Raw genomic sequence first — 17216 nt, forward strand, 5'->3', positions numbered from 1 at the left:
TCCATGGGAAAAGGTCGAAACATTGTCTTCGTTTTCGGAATAGCAGGCCGAGTTTCTGTTTGTATCCATTATTGTCGCGAAATGTATTATTTTTCCCCGCAATAGCAATGGCCGCTCGCGCGAAAATAAAATTTTTCTGGCGAAGTCGGATTTGCTGACGCTATCAGCGTGCACTATCGGGATTTTGAGCACGCTTACGTATAATGAATTTGATTGCGCGACTCTGCTAGCTATGTTCTAATATATGTTGGAAAATAATGGTCAGAATTAGAAAGAAAGCCAATGTTACTTCATTACGGCTTTAAGCGGGTCTGCTTTCACGCGATGTCAAAGGTGCAAAACAGATATCATTCTGCCTAATTATTTTTAAATCGTCAAACCGTCTGAAAAATGAAAATTTAATTTCAAAAGAGTTAATGAACCTGGCTTCGATAAATTAACTTGTTTTACTTCAATAGACGTTTTTACCAAGATAAAAGATTTAAATTTCCAAGTTACTCAGCCTTAATTGTGAGCCTTAATTGTTGCTCAGCCTTAATTGTTAGGTTACCCAAGCCTACTTCATCCCTGACTGCAATATGTAAATGAAAGAACGAAGGGTTATCCAAACAACAGCTGCGGAAGGGGAAAGAACAGCATCGAGACGTTTCCCTCTCTCTTGAAACTAGTCTAAATGACCTGATTAACTGGGCAATTATTATGCATTAATGGAATTTCATTTACGTTTATAATTACATTTTGCTTAACCAGCACATAATCAGCACAACTACAGGGTTTCATTGCCATTTCTTTCAGGTTATAACTTAAATATGAAAAATCTGAATATTAAATACAATACTTAAAGTTTGGCGAAGATATAGTTGCACACCTGTAACGACCAGTCAGAAAGAACACATCCAATAGCTTCTACGGTTGAAGAGGCGCGGATATTTTCGAATGTTTGAGCTTTTTCAGGGTTTTACCAGAGCGAATTCGTATAACCCGTTCGTTGCACGCATACGTGTAGTGCTTATGAACATACTTGCCTTTATTCAGATTTTTGTGACTTTACGGACGAAAATCCTAACCCTTTATAGCACTGGTTGATTGAATACAAGTTCCCAACTGTGCTTAATTGTTCTTCGCATTTGCCTATAACGAATGGTTCATTTGCATATAGCGAAAGGGCCATACGAATTTGCAATGTTGAAAACTGAAAGTAACTTGAAATCCTAAAATCAACAAGTCTCTTGGGAAATTTAGACTCTTGATTTATTTACAAGCTTATTAACAGCCGCTAGTTTTCATGATAGTACCAAATAGACAAATAAAGCAATTTATAGTTTTCGTCTCGTTAGTGATGAAAACAAAAAAAGGAAAGACAAACGTTTTGAACAAAGTTCGTTCCACATGACATGACCATCGTAAGAACACAATGATCGAAAGTGATTGCACATAGACAAACAAAAGAAACTGAAAAGAAAGGTTTCTTGGGGTTTTCCCTCTTAGCTGAAAGCAAAGGGAAAGGAATTAGCGTTTCAGCTGTTATATCGTGTAAACGAGAGTTCATTCTGCATGACCTGGCCCTTGTAAGAAAATAACAATCGAAAGTGATTGCAGGTATGCAAACAAGACACTGAAAAAGACAGTTTCCTAGGGTTTTTCCCTCTAGGCTGAAGGAAAGAACAAAGGCTGTGAGGTTTCAGGTGTTTCATCGTGGGATATAGTACGTAAAAGCGCATTAGAAGTCAATGGATATGGTTTATTGTTCACCAGTACCCACCAGGGTATACATCCTCTTTTAAAATAAATCGGCAGTTATACCGAATTGTTCAGACCTTTTACACTTGACCACGATTCATGCATCATATTTCCGGCAAGCGAGTTTCTCTTACAGCAGGTAGGTAATCTGCTGTTATGCCAAGTCATCTGGCGAATGTGAACAGTGTTCACATCCAAGATGACTTTTTAAGACGAGGGAACAAGTTTAAAAACATCTCGCGGGAGATATTTCGAAGAGATTTCCGTATAATCCTATAACAATCAGAAACAAAGCCGTAATCTCAAAGGTATTCTGTTGTTTTGCCTCTGCTTTCTTTTATCCAAGAAATGTATGTATAATGAGGTCTTGGGTTATACGGAAATGTTGCCGATATTTCTTAAAAATTCTATGCATGATCATGAAGTAAGAGAGCTTTGAATGCCAAATGAGACCAGGCTAGGACGCCGAACCCAACTAGCATTCCGACCTACTGCAATTGTTGAGTTTTACGTTATATTTTTACATCACATAATGGGGCAAAGAGATAAAGCTACCGATGGATATTTAGCTAACTGAACACAGGAAACTATATTTCATAGTATGTATCAGAATCTTAGTGCTTTCAAAGCGATGATCAAACGTAACTCCTTTTGACGCATGACGCATAATTTTATTTTTAATATCTACAAGTTCTGTGATTATCATACGTTTGAAGTTGATTTGACACTTAACAACGATTTACCACGTAAACGTCATTGACTCCGCAGCAGCTCTTAGCTTTGTTCCCTTTAGGTGTCAATGCTTCGTTTCGTCGTTTCAGAAAACAGTCAGATAATTAGGTCACCTGATAAAGTCGGCGAGATATTCGATAACATCGTTCTTTTCATGCTCAGATAAGCAAGATGAACAATATCGTACAAGTTTGTATGTGGAATTGTCTAAATCTTCCAATATGTTATCAATTCAAGATAAAAACAACGTCAAAAATTTCAAACGATATGTAAGTTTTCCAACTCAGTGAAGCGAAGAAGCAAGTCGACTCGAGTAAGACCGAATAAGTGTTTACAGAAATCATGAAATTGTTATGAGGACTTAAAACAAGAGAACCAAGTATTCAGCCAACAGACCAATAGATATAATAAGCAAGTGAATACCGAAAAAATTAGTTGAATTTATAGATGAAACAGGTTTTTTTGTTTCAAAACACATTTCTATCTAGAGGTTTTCAAACATTTCTATCTAAAGCACGGAAGTTATAATTAGCTATAACAGTTTAGGCGTAAACTAAAGAGTTATAACGGGTCCGAAGTGTCATGTTTGAAAAATAAAGAGGAAAGTAGAAAAGGAAAAAAGAAAAAATGACCGATCTCAGCATTGCCACCATTTAAGATATATTTCTATCAATTTAGAGAGCTTGGCACTATGGTTCAGAAAAAAAAAAAAAATGAGAGCTGGAAGGAAAATTGAACGACGAGTTCGCGAAAAGATCGCTATGCTTGCTAGGAAAAACTTCGAGAGACTATCAAAAGACTTTTTAAAGTCATGATATCAAGCTTAATATAGACCAGAGAAGTTAATTAATCATTCATTAATCCTATATTTTTTGTTTTGGTTCATGATCTGTTTTTTTTATTTATTTCGAGGATGGAATTTTTTGTTCTCAGGTGTCAAAAGCACTCCTCTGTTAGCATGGCTTCCTCGTGTCTGCGTCTGATAGTCGCCGCCCTCCTATTCTGTGTGACTGTCGCTAATAAGGTGAAAGTAAACAATATTAATTACTGCGGTAAGTAAAACGTTCTGAAACACGGAAAGAGCAGTGACAAATTCTACTTCAACACTGTTTGTGCTATATAATTATGAAGCTTTAAGACGCAAAAATTGTTCTGGTGTACTGTAGCTCTGCCTAATGTGTCTAAATAAGGTTTCTGATTACTAAAAGTTAAATATGTGTTTTTATACATCTTATTTTGTTTGTTTCATTCTTTTAACTCCGTCAAATTGAATCCACCCCCTTTAATGACAGCCACACACACATGTTAATGGTATCTCCGAGTCGATGAAGATCGACATACTGACAGTTTCTTATTTATTTATTTATTTATTTAAGGATTTGTACAAGCAGTACGGAGCAAAAACAATAGGACATAAGTCCCCTGCTAGCTTTAAGCTCCAACTCAACCCTCTCCTCAAATATTAACTAATAGACTAAATATTTGGTAATAGGCCGCTTAACAAGTGCACGCAACAAGGGTATTTAATTACTCGGCGACATTAAGGACAAATTATTTTAAAGGTACGAAAGTTGTCGCGATCAAAAACGTTGAAAAGTCTCTCAAAATAAAAAGACTTAAGTTTACGCTTAAAAGAGTCAATAGACTCAGCCTGCCTAACATCACTAGGTATATTGTTCCACAAATTTTCTATCCTATTAAAAATAGAAATCCCGTAGTGTTAATGGAGGATTTTTATTTATATTTAAGTTCAGCCCTGAGCACGCTTGACGCGTCTGACTCGTAACAAGGGAAAAATAGCAAACAAGGGAGCAATAGCAAAAGTGCGAACGCACTAATGAACAGTAAAGACGCAACAGCGGAACAAAGCCAACAATTCCTGCGAAGCTACTTCTAATAAAGCCCAGTAACCTATTTGCTTTAGCAACTATCACGAGTATATGATCCTTCAAAGAGGTGTCAGTCGCGATCACTACCCCCAAATCTTTTTCAGTTGAGACAACCTCCACATCTATACTATAGCTCCGATATGGACTGATACGCTTCCTTGATATACGCAGATTACTGCACTTTGTGGGCTGAAAATACCATTCATTTGGCAAGGACCAAGTTGTAAGCGAAACTAAATCCTGCTGCAATTTCGAAAAATCAGCATCATTATTTACGATCCTATAACATTTAGAATCGTCAGCAAACATAGCCAGCGTAGCACTATTAATTACATTTGGCATGCCATTTACAAATAATAAAAAGAGAAGCGGTCCTTGAAGCGGCCCCTGGGGCACGCCTGACCCAACACCTGTCTAATTACTAATAGTTCCATTTATAACCACCCATTGGCGCCTTCCAGTTAGGTATGATTAAAACCAGGAGAGTCGGGAGTCATTGATTCCAAACGTTTTTAGCTTTGACACGAGCTTTGCCGGGCACGCAGAATCGAAAGCCTTGGCAAAGTCTAAGTAAATTAAGTCAGTTTCTAGCCCGCGGTCCAGTGCTCATACTTCAATGAGCTGAGTGACACAAGACTTGCCCTTTTGAAAAGCCTGTTGCCTTAATTTGCGGAATTTTTTCACTTGTTGAGGAGATTTTGAGATCCTAATACGCCGCCATAAGGTCTTCTTCTTGTTAATATCCTTTGCTAAGTCCTTTGATATCCATGGAGGACGATTTGGATGTTTATAGCTTAGTTTTGGGACGAAGGCAAAAAAACAAACAAAAAAACAAACAAACAAACAAACAAAGTCATTCCACAAATTCCAAAGAGAATTAAAATCTTCGACGGCATTAACGCTGTGAATATCACTGCTGAGTGGAGTTAACAAATGGACTTGTTTAAGAGATTCAAAATTTGCAGTTTTGAAGTCGGATTGCCTCAAGCGAGAAACATCTTTAAAATCTACATTCACAGCAAAGTCAAAGAAGGCGGGAAAATGATCTGATGAAAGTCCACTGTCTCTAAACTGGGGACCAGTTTTAGGTTCGAGCATAAGGGAAGGGGTGTTTGTTAGAACGATATCTAAGATGTAGTTGCTTCTAGTAGCTTGCTCTACTCATTGAAATAAATCAAAGTCCATCGACAAATTTTCAAAAGAAGAATCATAACCAAATGATGCAAAACCTGACCCTTCTATCCACCGTTTGCCAGGAAAGTTAAAATCCCCTAATACGATAAAAGAGTAGTGATGATGAAAATCCAAGGCTCTTAGAAGGCCAGCGAATTGCTGAATACATTTGGATAGTTGTCAGGAGGGCGATAATAGTTTATAAACAACAACAATTTCAAACTTGAAAACTTTGACGGAACTTCAAGGAGAGTCGAAGACCGCGTACGTTTGATTGCTATCATAACTCCACCACCAACTCTACCAACACGGTCATATCTATAAATGTTATACGCAGTAGGCAATATCTCGTGATCCACGATTGACTCGTTTAGCCATGTTTCGGTGAGGCAAATAACATCGAGGTCTAGGCCATAAACGATATCTTGTAGAACCCCAAGCTTCCATTCAAAAGACGAACCCTTCACAACATGAAAAGTTTTTAAACTTCTCACGTTTTGAATAAAGCAGCTTAAAGATTTCAGGTGAGGTCCAAGATTTGGAAAAACGTCGCCACAGCGCAAATGGATCAGTCTTTCAACAGAAGTTGCTAAATAGAGGCCGGCATGCTTGACAATTTTCGCGATCGGTCTGTGCAGTTTAGTTGATTCTTCTCTTACTACGACGCAGTCTCTACAAAATTTAGGCCAAAACTGAGGTTTATATATGTCATGAGACCAGGTTGATGCCTTAAAAGAGAAAAGGGTACCAACAAGAAGCTCAATAAGCAGAGAGAAAAAGGATGCTTAACAAACACGTCCGCCGCCATATTGAATATCTCAATGACAATTTTTAAACAATAACAATTTCAGCAATAAGAACAGAATAATTGATTTCCTTAAATTTCAAAGCTCGGTTAGTCTAAATAACAATTCGTTCATAGGATTATCGCCTGTAGTGAGGACGTTATCTGAGTTCAATCTGCGCACGATCAACAACTCAATCCGCCCTAAGTAAGTCCGTATTTGTGCACGATCTTCGCAGTAAAGAGCACTATTTAAGCAATATTGAGAATCAGACGTGAAAAAATTCAGGCCTGAACGGGATTCGAACCACTAACCTCTGCGATACTGATGCAGCGCTCTACCAATTGAGCTAACAAGCCAACTGGGAGCAGGTCATCAAATAAGTCCGACATAAACCCGTAAGATGATAAATCAATCACAACGAATATATGAAATTCATATATCTGAACTGCGGTTATAGAAACGTATTTGTGCATGATCCTCTAGGTAAAGAGTACTATTTAAGAAATAGTGAAAATCAGACCTGATGGTCCTTTGCAGGTACGAAGTTCGAACTACATACCCTATATATTATGTGAAATGTTAAGAACAATTCATACTTTCGTGAATTTTAATAGAATCGCCAATAAGCGAAGTGACAAGCCACTGGTTATTCAATTGAAAGAGAGCTATGAGAGGCAAAAAAATTTGCAAAAGATGATTGTTACACTATTGAATCGTTGACTCTATCGTATACGTACTGATCATTAAGTCCAATAATTTGGTGAAGGAAATGTTGGACAATTTCTAGCTTTATGACAACTATTGCATCAGTATAGAAGAAGTAATGGTGATTTTGTTATGTTTGCTCTGTTTCAGGTCCACCGGATAAAACCTTAAAGTACCACTTGACTCCCTTTCCAGTAATATCCCCGGATGAACCGGTGAATGCCACAATCACTTTTACTGCAGGTTAGTAAGTGATCTGGAAAGCAGCTGTGACCAAGCTACATTATTCGACATACTTATCCAGTTACCATTTTCCCAAGAGTAAATATAAGTAAATTAAGAAATATGTTAACAGAGAATGAGAATTGAATTTTTTGAAAAAGGGTCAAACATAGACAATATACAGTACTTTTTTATTGTTCAGTATTGCGAAAAGTCTTTCAGATGCATAAATCGATAGAAATCCTCAAGTCTTTTTGTTTCATTTGTGAATAAACGGCAAGTATTACCCTGCGTTTTTGCTCTCTTTGTTATTTGCTCCGAGAACCTCTAACAAGAAAAAAGATAACTTTTCAATCGTTTGATAAATGTTGTACACGCTAATGAGGCCTAAAAAACGCGTCAACTCCTTCCATTGTCAATTTGAACTTTCTATCAACACTTCTTCAACAGCTGTTGACGTATTTGATTACACATCACGATTGATTGTGACCCATGAAGATGGGACACCCTTTTGGAAAGGTTCTGACATGGTCAACTGCACACCAAAGATGGGGTTTTGCAATTTGGCGGCTGGTGGTAGGTATTTCCAAATCAGAACGGAACAAAAGTACCGAAGGCGAAGCCAAATCGTAGCATTGTGGGCACGCCTTGATATGTATTTGGCTTTCAAGTCTCCGTTCTCAACAAAAAAGGCGTTTCTCATTTAACTGGAGATGAAAGATACTTGGCTGTAAATAGAATCACAAGATTTAGTTAAATTTTAACACCTGACCAACATTTTAGGATAAGGAAAACTTTCGTTTGTTTGTTTGCTTGGTCTTGTTTTAAAGGGGGGATTGTGTTTTAATATTAACTTATTTTGAATCAATTTCAATCTAGGTCCAATAGTGGTTAATTAGATTGAGAAAAGCGGAAGTGATTCTATCAAAAAATTACGGTAACAAATTGACTTATTAGAGAATACCATAATTTCAATACAAATAAATGATGGAAGTAATATATCATGATATATTTAACAATTATTCCACTCGCGCTTGTTGGATATGAGATGATAGATAGCCAACGAGGCGCGTAGCGCTGAGTTGGCTACAATCATCTCATATCCAACAAGCGCGAGTGGAATAGTTGTTTTATTAAAAAAAACGCTCCAAGATATTAGAAAAATCTTCTCGACTTTATTTTGTCAGAAGAAAGCGGATGGTACAAGGTACAGATATTAGATTATGGTATATTGGCTCGTATACCATGATGGCTAAGCCAATCAAAAGTCTTGAATTGCATTATCCAATAATCAAGTTTTTAATATTTCATGATATATATATATATATATATATATATATATATATATATATAAAGTGTGACTTGATTTTCGTAGAATAGTGCTCAATACATAGAAGTAGAGCGAGGTATATATTATATTGTGGGAGGAAAAAGACAAGTAAACTACAAGTTCATCCCTACAAGCCTGTTTCGTGGTCGCCCACTCATCAGGGTATTTAGTGAAATCCCCTGATGAGTGGGCGATGAGTGAAATTTTACCCCCTGATGAAATTTTACCCCCTGATGAGTGAAATTTTACTCTCATTAAATCCCCTAATGAGTGGGCGACCACGAAACAGGCTTGTAGGGATGAACTTGCAGTTTGCTTGTCTTTTTCCTCCCACAATATATATATATATATATATATATATATATATATCATAATATATTATTTAATATATATTTCATGATATATTATTTTTCCCACAAACAAAAATTACATCTCTTAGCTACATTAGAATAAGAACTAGCTTGTTTCACCTTACGCCACTTAATATTAAACTCAGTGTTCTTATCTTTAAGACTCCAGATATATTTACTAAGTTCAATAGCATGCCTGTAACGTTCGTTTCGGATTGAAGACAATTGGAGCCTGTAACGCATTTTAAACGCGGTGTCACAGAAACCAATGTATGTTTCCTTTGCGGTTTCTGTGGTGACCTCTGCCTGGTAAATTACGCTTTCCATGTCACAGCTTCCTTCCATGGGGTATATGTCAGGTTTCCTACAGTTGCAGCTTTTCCTAGCTTGATCATTAGTATGTGCGAGTTTCCGGATTTCTGCTTTGTTACGGTTAGATAACACCCTTACATTGAGCTACAGCTGCATGGGCAGCATTAAAACTGTCGTATCTAACCATAACAAAGCAGAAATCCGGAAACTCGACAACATCACCAAAACATACAAGAAAGCTGACAGCAAGCAACTCAGAGAAACTGACACCGCAGCCAAAGCAATCACGAAGAAAACTAGATATTAACGACCGGGTCGAAGTTACCACCCAGAGAGAAGCGTTCGTAACACTTAAAGACCATAAAGACAATTTCTTAAACCGACCCACTTGTCGTTTGATCAACCCATCAAACCAGGAAATTGGAAAAATAAGCAAGAAAATTCTCGAAAATATTAACCAGAAACTTGTAAATGCAACAGGCGTTAAACAATGGAAGAACACATCCTCTGTGCTGCAGTGGTTCAAAAACTTACCAAATAAATGCCAATCTGCTTTCATCAGCCTCGATGTTGTAGACTTCTACCCCTCAATAACGAAAGATCTACTCAAATGTGCCCTCGACTTCTAGTCTAACTACACGATCATCTCGCCAGATGATCGCCAAATCGTCCTACTTGCTAAGGAATCATTACTATTTAGCAATGAGACCTCTTGGCAAAAGAAATATTCCAACGGCCTTTTCGACGTCACCATGGGAAGTTATGATGGAGCGGAGACATGTGAACTAATATAAATCCACAATTTTATTGTTATTATTTATTAGTCGGCTGCTACCTCCTATCACAGCTTGCGACTATACCAGAAACTAAAATCGGACTTTACCGTGACGACGGCCTTGCAGTTATAAACCAGACACCCCAAAATGTGGAGAGAATTAAGAAACAGATTTACACGATATTTGCCCAAAACAACCTTAGAATTACCATCGAGGCAAACAAGAAAATCATAAACTTTCTCGATGTAACGCTCGACCTGATAACCGGCAGATTCGGACCCTACTCCAAACCAGCAACTACCCCTCTACACGTACACAGCAAGTCTAACCACCCACCTTGCATACTAGGAAACATCCTCGAAGCAGTTAATAAAAGACTTTCTGAAATCTCTTCTGACGAAGACATGTTTTACAAAGCCGCCCCTCCCTACCAAGACGCGTTACACAAGAGTGGCTACAAATACAAGCTGCACTTCACTGAACCGGAACCGCACCGGCCGCAATACCAAACCAAAAGGCGAAGAAACATAATTTGGTTTAACCCACCATTTAACAGAAACGTCCAGACCAACATTGGCAGAGCTTTTATTAACCTTATTGACAAGTGCTTTCCAGTCACCCACAAACTGAGGACAATTTTCAATACAAACACCATTAAACTGAGCTACTCATGCACACCCAATATGAAACAGATCATCGACGGGCATAACAAAGCCACAATCAGGAACGCAAAAATGTCCGAAGAAAGCCGCCCCCAAAGATTGTGCAACTGCAGAAACGAAAACGAATCCCCTTTAGGTGGGGAATGTTTGCAAAGCGAGGTTGTCTACCAAGCCACAGTCGCTACCAGGGAAGAAACTGAAACGTACGCTGGCCTCACAGAGACAGATTTTAAGACTAGATGGCGCAACCAACGAATGTCGTTTAACCACGAGAGACGGCGAAATGACACAGAGCTGAGCAATTACCTGTGGAAACTGAAGGAGAAGAGGGAAGACTATTCGATTTCATGGAAAATTATTGCTAGGGCTAGAGCATATTCTAATGCCACAAAACGTTGCAATTGATGCCTCACTGAGAAATTTTTTATCTTGTCCTATTCACAAGAAGCCTCTTTAAACAAGCGAAGTGAAATAATATCCAATTGTAGACATCGGCGAAAATATATTCTCAGGTATTCTTAACGCTATTATCGGCGCGCGCACGGTTTTCAAGATTTGAATTTTTTAAACAATGTCATGTGATCACATTGCTGAGTTAGAGTTAACCGTCACGATGCCTCAGTGTGCATGGAGTTTGACTGATGAGTGGATCAACTTTTGTTGGTCTACGAAACAGGCTGTATTAAAATCCATATGTGCATAACTTGAGTACTCCATTTGCTACTGTAATCGCTCCTTCATTGTCGAGCACTGTTCTGGATCCTACGTTGCCTATTTCGCTTATATATATAATTATACTTCAAGACTTAGGTTACTTGAACTTTTACTGCAACTCTGAGTTTCATGCCTCTTGCGAAGCAATCGTCAGTTAACAAGGCTTCGCAACAGGCATGAAACTCAGAGTTGCAGTAAAAGTTCAAATAACCTAAATCTTGAAGTATAATTATCCATCGCTCTAGCCCTGCTATTGAGCACTTTTTAGTAGATGATGATCTTATTCCGCTATTTTGGTATATATATATTTATTTATTAAAAACTGGATCATTGGATCATGCAGTTCAAGACTTTTTATTGGCTTAGCCATTATGGTATATGAGTCAATATACCATAATCTACAAATATGGTAAGCGTACGCGTCAGTTTAAAATCAAAAGGGAGCTACAAAATCCGGTTTCTCCTCACAAAATAATAATTTCTTGATGGCGTTTTTAATAAAACAATTATTCCACTCGCGCTTGTTGGATATGAGATGATTATAGCCAACTCGGCGCTACGCGCCTCGTTGGCTATCTATCATCTCATATCCAACGCGCCCTCGTGGAATAATTGTTAAATATATATATATATAGAAAGTCGTTAATGAAACTCTCAGGCCAACAAAGGTGCACCGCGCCAGGAGGATCAATAAAGATTCGCAGTCCAAACCTCACAGCCAACACGAACGTAGAAAGTTTAAAAAATTGCGAGGATGGACAACTTCTGACGTAAAAAATATATTGCCTCTATGCAATTGGTTACGCCACTTATATTAGCATATTTAGCCTTCTCATCTCTTAGTTTTTAGGGTTTGTTCCCTGTATTCTTTCCATTGCTTTCTTTATAATTAGGTTTTTTGTTTATTAGCACCAGTTCATCAGTCGTTATCTGTAATTACGTAATCATTAGCACTTCGATCCTAGTTAATGATCTTTTTTTATTTCAAAAGTTGTAAATAACTGAAGAAGGTCTCTGACCGAAACGTTTTTTATTAAATTTTTTTTATATTTTTTACGTCAGAAGTTGTCCATCCTCGCAATTTTTTAAACCTTCTATATATATATATATATATATATATATATATATATATACATTGGTTCTACTACAAATGACTTTAGAGTTAGATTTCGCAACCAGAAGTCTGCTATGGTTACTAAGAAAAAGACCTGTGAAGTAGCGGTACATTTTAACAAAACACCACATGATTTAAGTGATTTCTCATTCCAATGTATTGATCAAGTACAGGCGACTGTAAACAATTCAGGTAACATCGAGTAACTTCTAATTACCAAAGAAGCATATTGGAGCTCACAGTTGTTCTCTCTGGCACTCTTCGGCTTGAATAAGCACCAGGAATTTCACTCCAAAAAAAAGAATAAACTATAATTAATGCGGAGAATTTTTTCAAATTGGGCGGGCATCCAAGGTCCCAGTCTCAGCGTTATGGGGAATTTTAGCACAATTCTCGCCTTTCAAGTCAACGCTGGTTCCTTAACATTTTCAGTGGATTCGACAATTTTTTATTGTGATAATTTTTTAGCGTAGTAATTACTGTTTTTGTTTATATGTGTCATCACGCCCTATATAAATCTATTTAAGGAATTTGTAAGTCTTTGTATTACAACTGATGAAGGTCTCGGAGCGAAAAGTATTTTATTAAACTTTCTTAGACTTTTTATTTGAGTATATGTCTTTCTTAGCTCGAAGTTGTCCGTCCTCGTGTACTACAATATTTTTCCTATATATATATATATATATATATATATATATATATATTGAAATCCCCTGATGAGTGGGCAACCACGAAACAGGTCTGTAGGGATGTCTCTGTAGTTGTGTTTTTTTTCCGACATATATATATATATATATATATATATATATATATATATATAAATAGTCTTAGATCTTATTATGATTAGTATCATTTAAGGGCCCCTCCAGGGATTTTGTTGCTAATTTGTCCTTTCGGGCTCCAAAGGCCTTGTTTTGGGATTTTGTTGCGCTATACAGTTGTAGTAAAAAGTGGGCCTTCCCTTTTTTAATGCTCGCCGCTTTGCTTCTTTGCAATTGGTTACGCCACTTATATTAACATATTTAGCATTCTTATCTCTTAGTTTTTAGGGTTTGCTCCTTGTATTTTCTCCATTGCTTTCTTTGCAATTAAGTTTTTGTTTATTAGCACCAGTTCATTAGTCGTTATCTGTAATTATGTAATCATTAGCACTTCGATCTTATTTAATGCTCTCTTTTTATTTCAAAAGTTGTAAATAACTGAAGAAGGTCTCTGACCGGAACGTTTTTTATTAAATCTTTTTAGATTTTTACGTCAGAAGTTGTCCATCCACGCAATTTTTTCAACTTTTTTAACTTTTTCTAACTAGAAGAAGTAGTGTGGCACACGAGGACGGACAACTTCGGGCGAAGGACGACATACTAGACTATACACTCAATAAAAAATCTAAAAAGTTTGATAGAAAACGTTTCGGTCCAAGACCTATATACATATATTTCCTTTTTAGAGGGGTTAATACGCTTAATTTTAGAGTAAAGTGTTATCATGGTAAGACTTAGTAATACCCAGACTGGCAGTGGTTCCCTTATCAAGTCATTGGCGAATCTTGTGTTTTTTCTCCTAGAAACCTATACAGAGAGTTTACATGGCTACATCCCATTGTTATCATATGCCTCGTTGAAGGTAACTTGTGAAGAGTCTTTTCAATAGAAGGCAATATATCTTCTTTTCTATGATTGTTATAACATTTGTTTTGGCTAACGTTAAACTGCCGCTAGGCCAGTACAGTTTTAGCTTCCCGTTATAACAAAAATTGCGCTGTGTTATTGCTTTCCTGATTCAATCTCTTTATTTTCTTATTCTCAACTCATAGGGAACCTTCAAATTTAAAGTTGAACTGTACAATGATGACGAATTCGTGTGGATTTGCTTCGAGGGAGAAGTAGCTATCTACTAATCGTAGCAAGACCCCTTCGCTCTCATTTTTTTGCTTCTTTTTCACTGAGAACGGAATTTGGTTGATTAATAATTCACTAACTTTTCCGCTTGCATTTTATCCAAGAAAAACTTCAAATCTCATGACTAAGTCAAATGTATCAACTGATAATATCGAGATGAAAGTACATGAGGTAGCAGGTCACCTTAAATAGTTATGATAGCAAACTAATTGAGTGATCATTATTATCGATCATTTTTTATAAGCATATCTTTGAATTTTAGGCCGCTACTGGCACAAAATCGAGTTTAAAAAAAAATAGCTTCAGTTTAGCTTAGCTTCAGCCTGCAGTACAGGCGTCATGTTAGGGCGAGTTAACGTTAAGAAGCGCGTGATTGTTTATTCAACCAGTCGTGTTTAATTTAGAGTTAGAGTCGACGGTAGGCGTAGAGGGTGGGAAGGGGCAATTTTTTTTAATTTACCTGTTTGATTGTTTCAAAATTGTTTTAGAAGTTTTCAGGAGGCTCTTGGGCCCTTCTACTCCAAGTGGAGTAAAATACTGTAATTGGCGTGTTAGGTGGAAAGCAAGTTTAGTGGTAAATTTATTGAAATACTCAAACAATTTGTAAGTCGTGGGTACGCGAAGCGTACAAACGATTATAACAATGGGGCAGAATATGCAAATGCATCACTCACTCAGATGTAAACAAATCGATACGTCGACGGCAGACCAATTGATAGCAACCTTCCGAAATTATACGGGAATGCCTCTATCCCATTTCAGAACATGTGTAACGGAGTTAAAGCTCTTTGAAAGACTAAAGGTGTAACTATGAGTGAAGACGCTTAATGCAATCGATTTTCCGCGATCATCTTTCGCCATCATTTGCATTATTGTGGAATATTCCACGCTGTTCCCAGGTATATTTTGCTTTTAACAAAGCGTTCAGGCCACAATCGTTCCTAAATACATTTTCGAGCCTTCATTCTTCTCACTGCGAGCCGTCAATATTTATATCGTTATCTAAAGCTAAAATCATTTGCATTATCGATTTTCCGCGATCATCTTTCGCCATCATTTGCATTATTGTGGAATATTCCACGCTGTTCCCAGGTATATTTTGCTTTTAACAAAGCGTGCAGGCCACAATCGTTCTTAAATACAATTTCAAGCCTTCACTCATCTCGCTGCGAGCCGAAGACGCTTAGTGCAATCGATTTTCCGTGATCATCTTTCGCCATCATTTGCATTATTGTGGAATATTCCACGCTGCTCCCAGGTATATTTTGCTTTTAACAAAGCGTGAAGGCCACAATCGTTCCTAAATACATTTTCGAGCCTTCATTCTTCTCACTGCGAGCCGTCAATATTTATATCGCTATCTATCGCTAAAACGAGTAGCCGACGAATTTTTATATAGGGGAAAGCGAAAGCGAAGCGTTGTTTTCGTGACTGGCGAGTTGCTTGATTTTCTGATGGTTTTACCTCTCATCTGTTTGGTGACTACGCAAACATTAATTTGTGAAAATCATTGTGTGTACACCCCTGAACGGTAAAAAATATATCAAGTCGAACAGTTTTGGTCTAAGTCCACATTTTTGTCAAAAAAATGAAAATATACTCATGTCGGTTTAAAATGTGAAGAGTTCGTAACACATACAAAAGCTGTCTTTTTTTGTTTTCTTTTTTTTTTAATACTGACATTTCGCGCGCGAAATGAGACTATACGATAGCTTGAAATTCTATTTGAGAACGAAAGTGGCCGCTTTCTTGAAAACAGCATTCAGTGCTCACTTTGTTTAAAACAAAATATGCGAGGAAACGGACAAGGAATATTCCGAAATAGTGCAAATGATCATGAAAGTGATTACTAAAAGGCGATTGCGTGACACTCGGTAAGTTGTAAGATTACTGACATATGTTATCAATGGATCAGGTGAAATAACATTGTTCAAAATTTCTAGTCTGCATTCTGTGCACAATCTGTAGTCTGCTGTCTGCATTTTGTACCAAGTCTGCATTTCGTACCCGGTTTTCAGTCCGTATTCTGTACAGACCGATAGCTAAAGTGTAAATTCTGACCATTCACCCAGCATCACCCCAGCATTTCAGAGTAATACCAAGTAGTTTCAAATGGATCCAGGAATCACCCATTGTGTAATGATGGGCTGTTAATACCAGATAAGTGCAGATAAACTTAACGGTTTCTTTAATCTACACCAGCGGGCACGCCATGTTACAGCACCGATAACTCTATATAACAGTAACGAAATGTCTAAACACTACACATTGGAATTTAATATCTTCAAAACTCATTCAAACGCAATGTATCCACGACTTGTTCACAGTTTCCTTTAATTGATTTTAATAAGTTAGCGAAGAGATCTCTGAGTTTCCGTGACTCGCCGGTCTAAATTGTAAGTTTCAGCAAAACTTTTGCCAAAGATCAATAAATTTATTCCTCCTTGTCAGTATTTGCTTTTTGATTGTTATTTGGAAATAGCTATAAAGTCATTCAATAAATACAATGAGCTCAAAGCTAATTATAATTTGTAAAAAAACAAGGAGACATGTTTCACCGGAGATCTACAGTAGACTATTTGACTTGAACCTTTGTTAAGGCCCGCTCTAAGAATCACGAATGACTCACAAACATGGCCATTAAATGAATGGCCTTTTAAAAGAAGGTTAGCGGATGGTGAACACCAGTTTAACTGCAATGAACTGCTTAAAAACTAGTCACATTCTACCTCGTTGGCATCGTGAAAATATGTAATTTCGGGTAGTTTATGTACTAAACTAAACTGACCTTACAGATTGTCTTCTCCAGAA

At 37.2% G+C, this 17216-nt stretch overlaps 1 protein-coding gene across 3 annotated transcripts; it reads left to right on the forward strand.

Annotated features, from left to right (window-relative positions):
* The first annotated feature begins 1570 nt into the window (after window positions 1–1570).
* On the forward strand, window positions 1571–16858 carry LOC148733824 (uncharacterized). 3 transcript variants are annotated; one of them, XM_088758716.1, is made up of 6 exons: window positions 1576–1879; window positions 3406–3524; window positions 7178–7270; window positions 7700–7825; window positions 14072–14130; window positions 14321–16858. In XM_088758716.1, the coding sequence occupies exons 2-6, from the start codon at window positions 3431–3433 to the stop codon at window positions 14402–14404; spliced, it is 456 nt and encodes a 151-aa protein (XP_088614842.1). In that variant the 5' UTR covers window positions 1576–1879; window positions 3406–3430; the 3' UTR covers window positions 14405–16858. The 3 variants fall into 3 exon arrangements, with proteins under 3 accessions (XP_088614844.1, XP_088614842.1, XP_088614843.1); XM_088758717.1 differs by lacking the exon at window positions 1576–1879 and adding an exon at window positions 1907–2048; XM_088758718.1 differs by lacking the exon at window positions 3406–3524 and having other exon boundaries at window positions 1571–1879.
* The last annotated feature ends 358 nt before the right edge of the window (window positions 16859–17216 follow it).

This window comes from Stylophora pistillata, chromosome 4 (assembly GCF_964205215.1).
Source record: "Stylophora pistillata chromosome 4, jaStyPist1.2, whole genome shotgun sequence".
Classification (NCBI taxonomy): domain Eukaryota; kingdom Metazoa; phylum Cnidaria; class Anthozoa; order Scleractinia; family Pocilloporidae; genus Stylophora; species Stylophora pistillata.

Coding starts and splice junctions, on each gene's coding strand:
- LOC148733824 (XM_088758716.1), top strand. CDS start 3,431: ATGGCTTCCTCGTGTCTGCGTCTGATAGTCGCCGCCCTCCTATTCTGT. Junction 3,525..7,177: donor AAACAATATTAATTACTGCG/GTAAGTAAAACG, acceptor GCTCTGTTTCAG/GTCCACCGGATAAAACCTTA. Junction 14,131..14,320: donor TATCATATGCCTCGTTGAAG/GTAACTTGTGAA, acceptor CTCAACTCATAG/GGAACCTTCAAATTTAAAGT.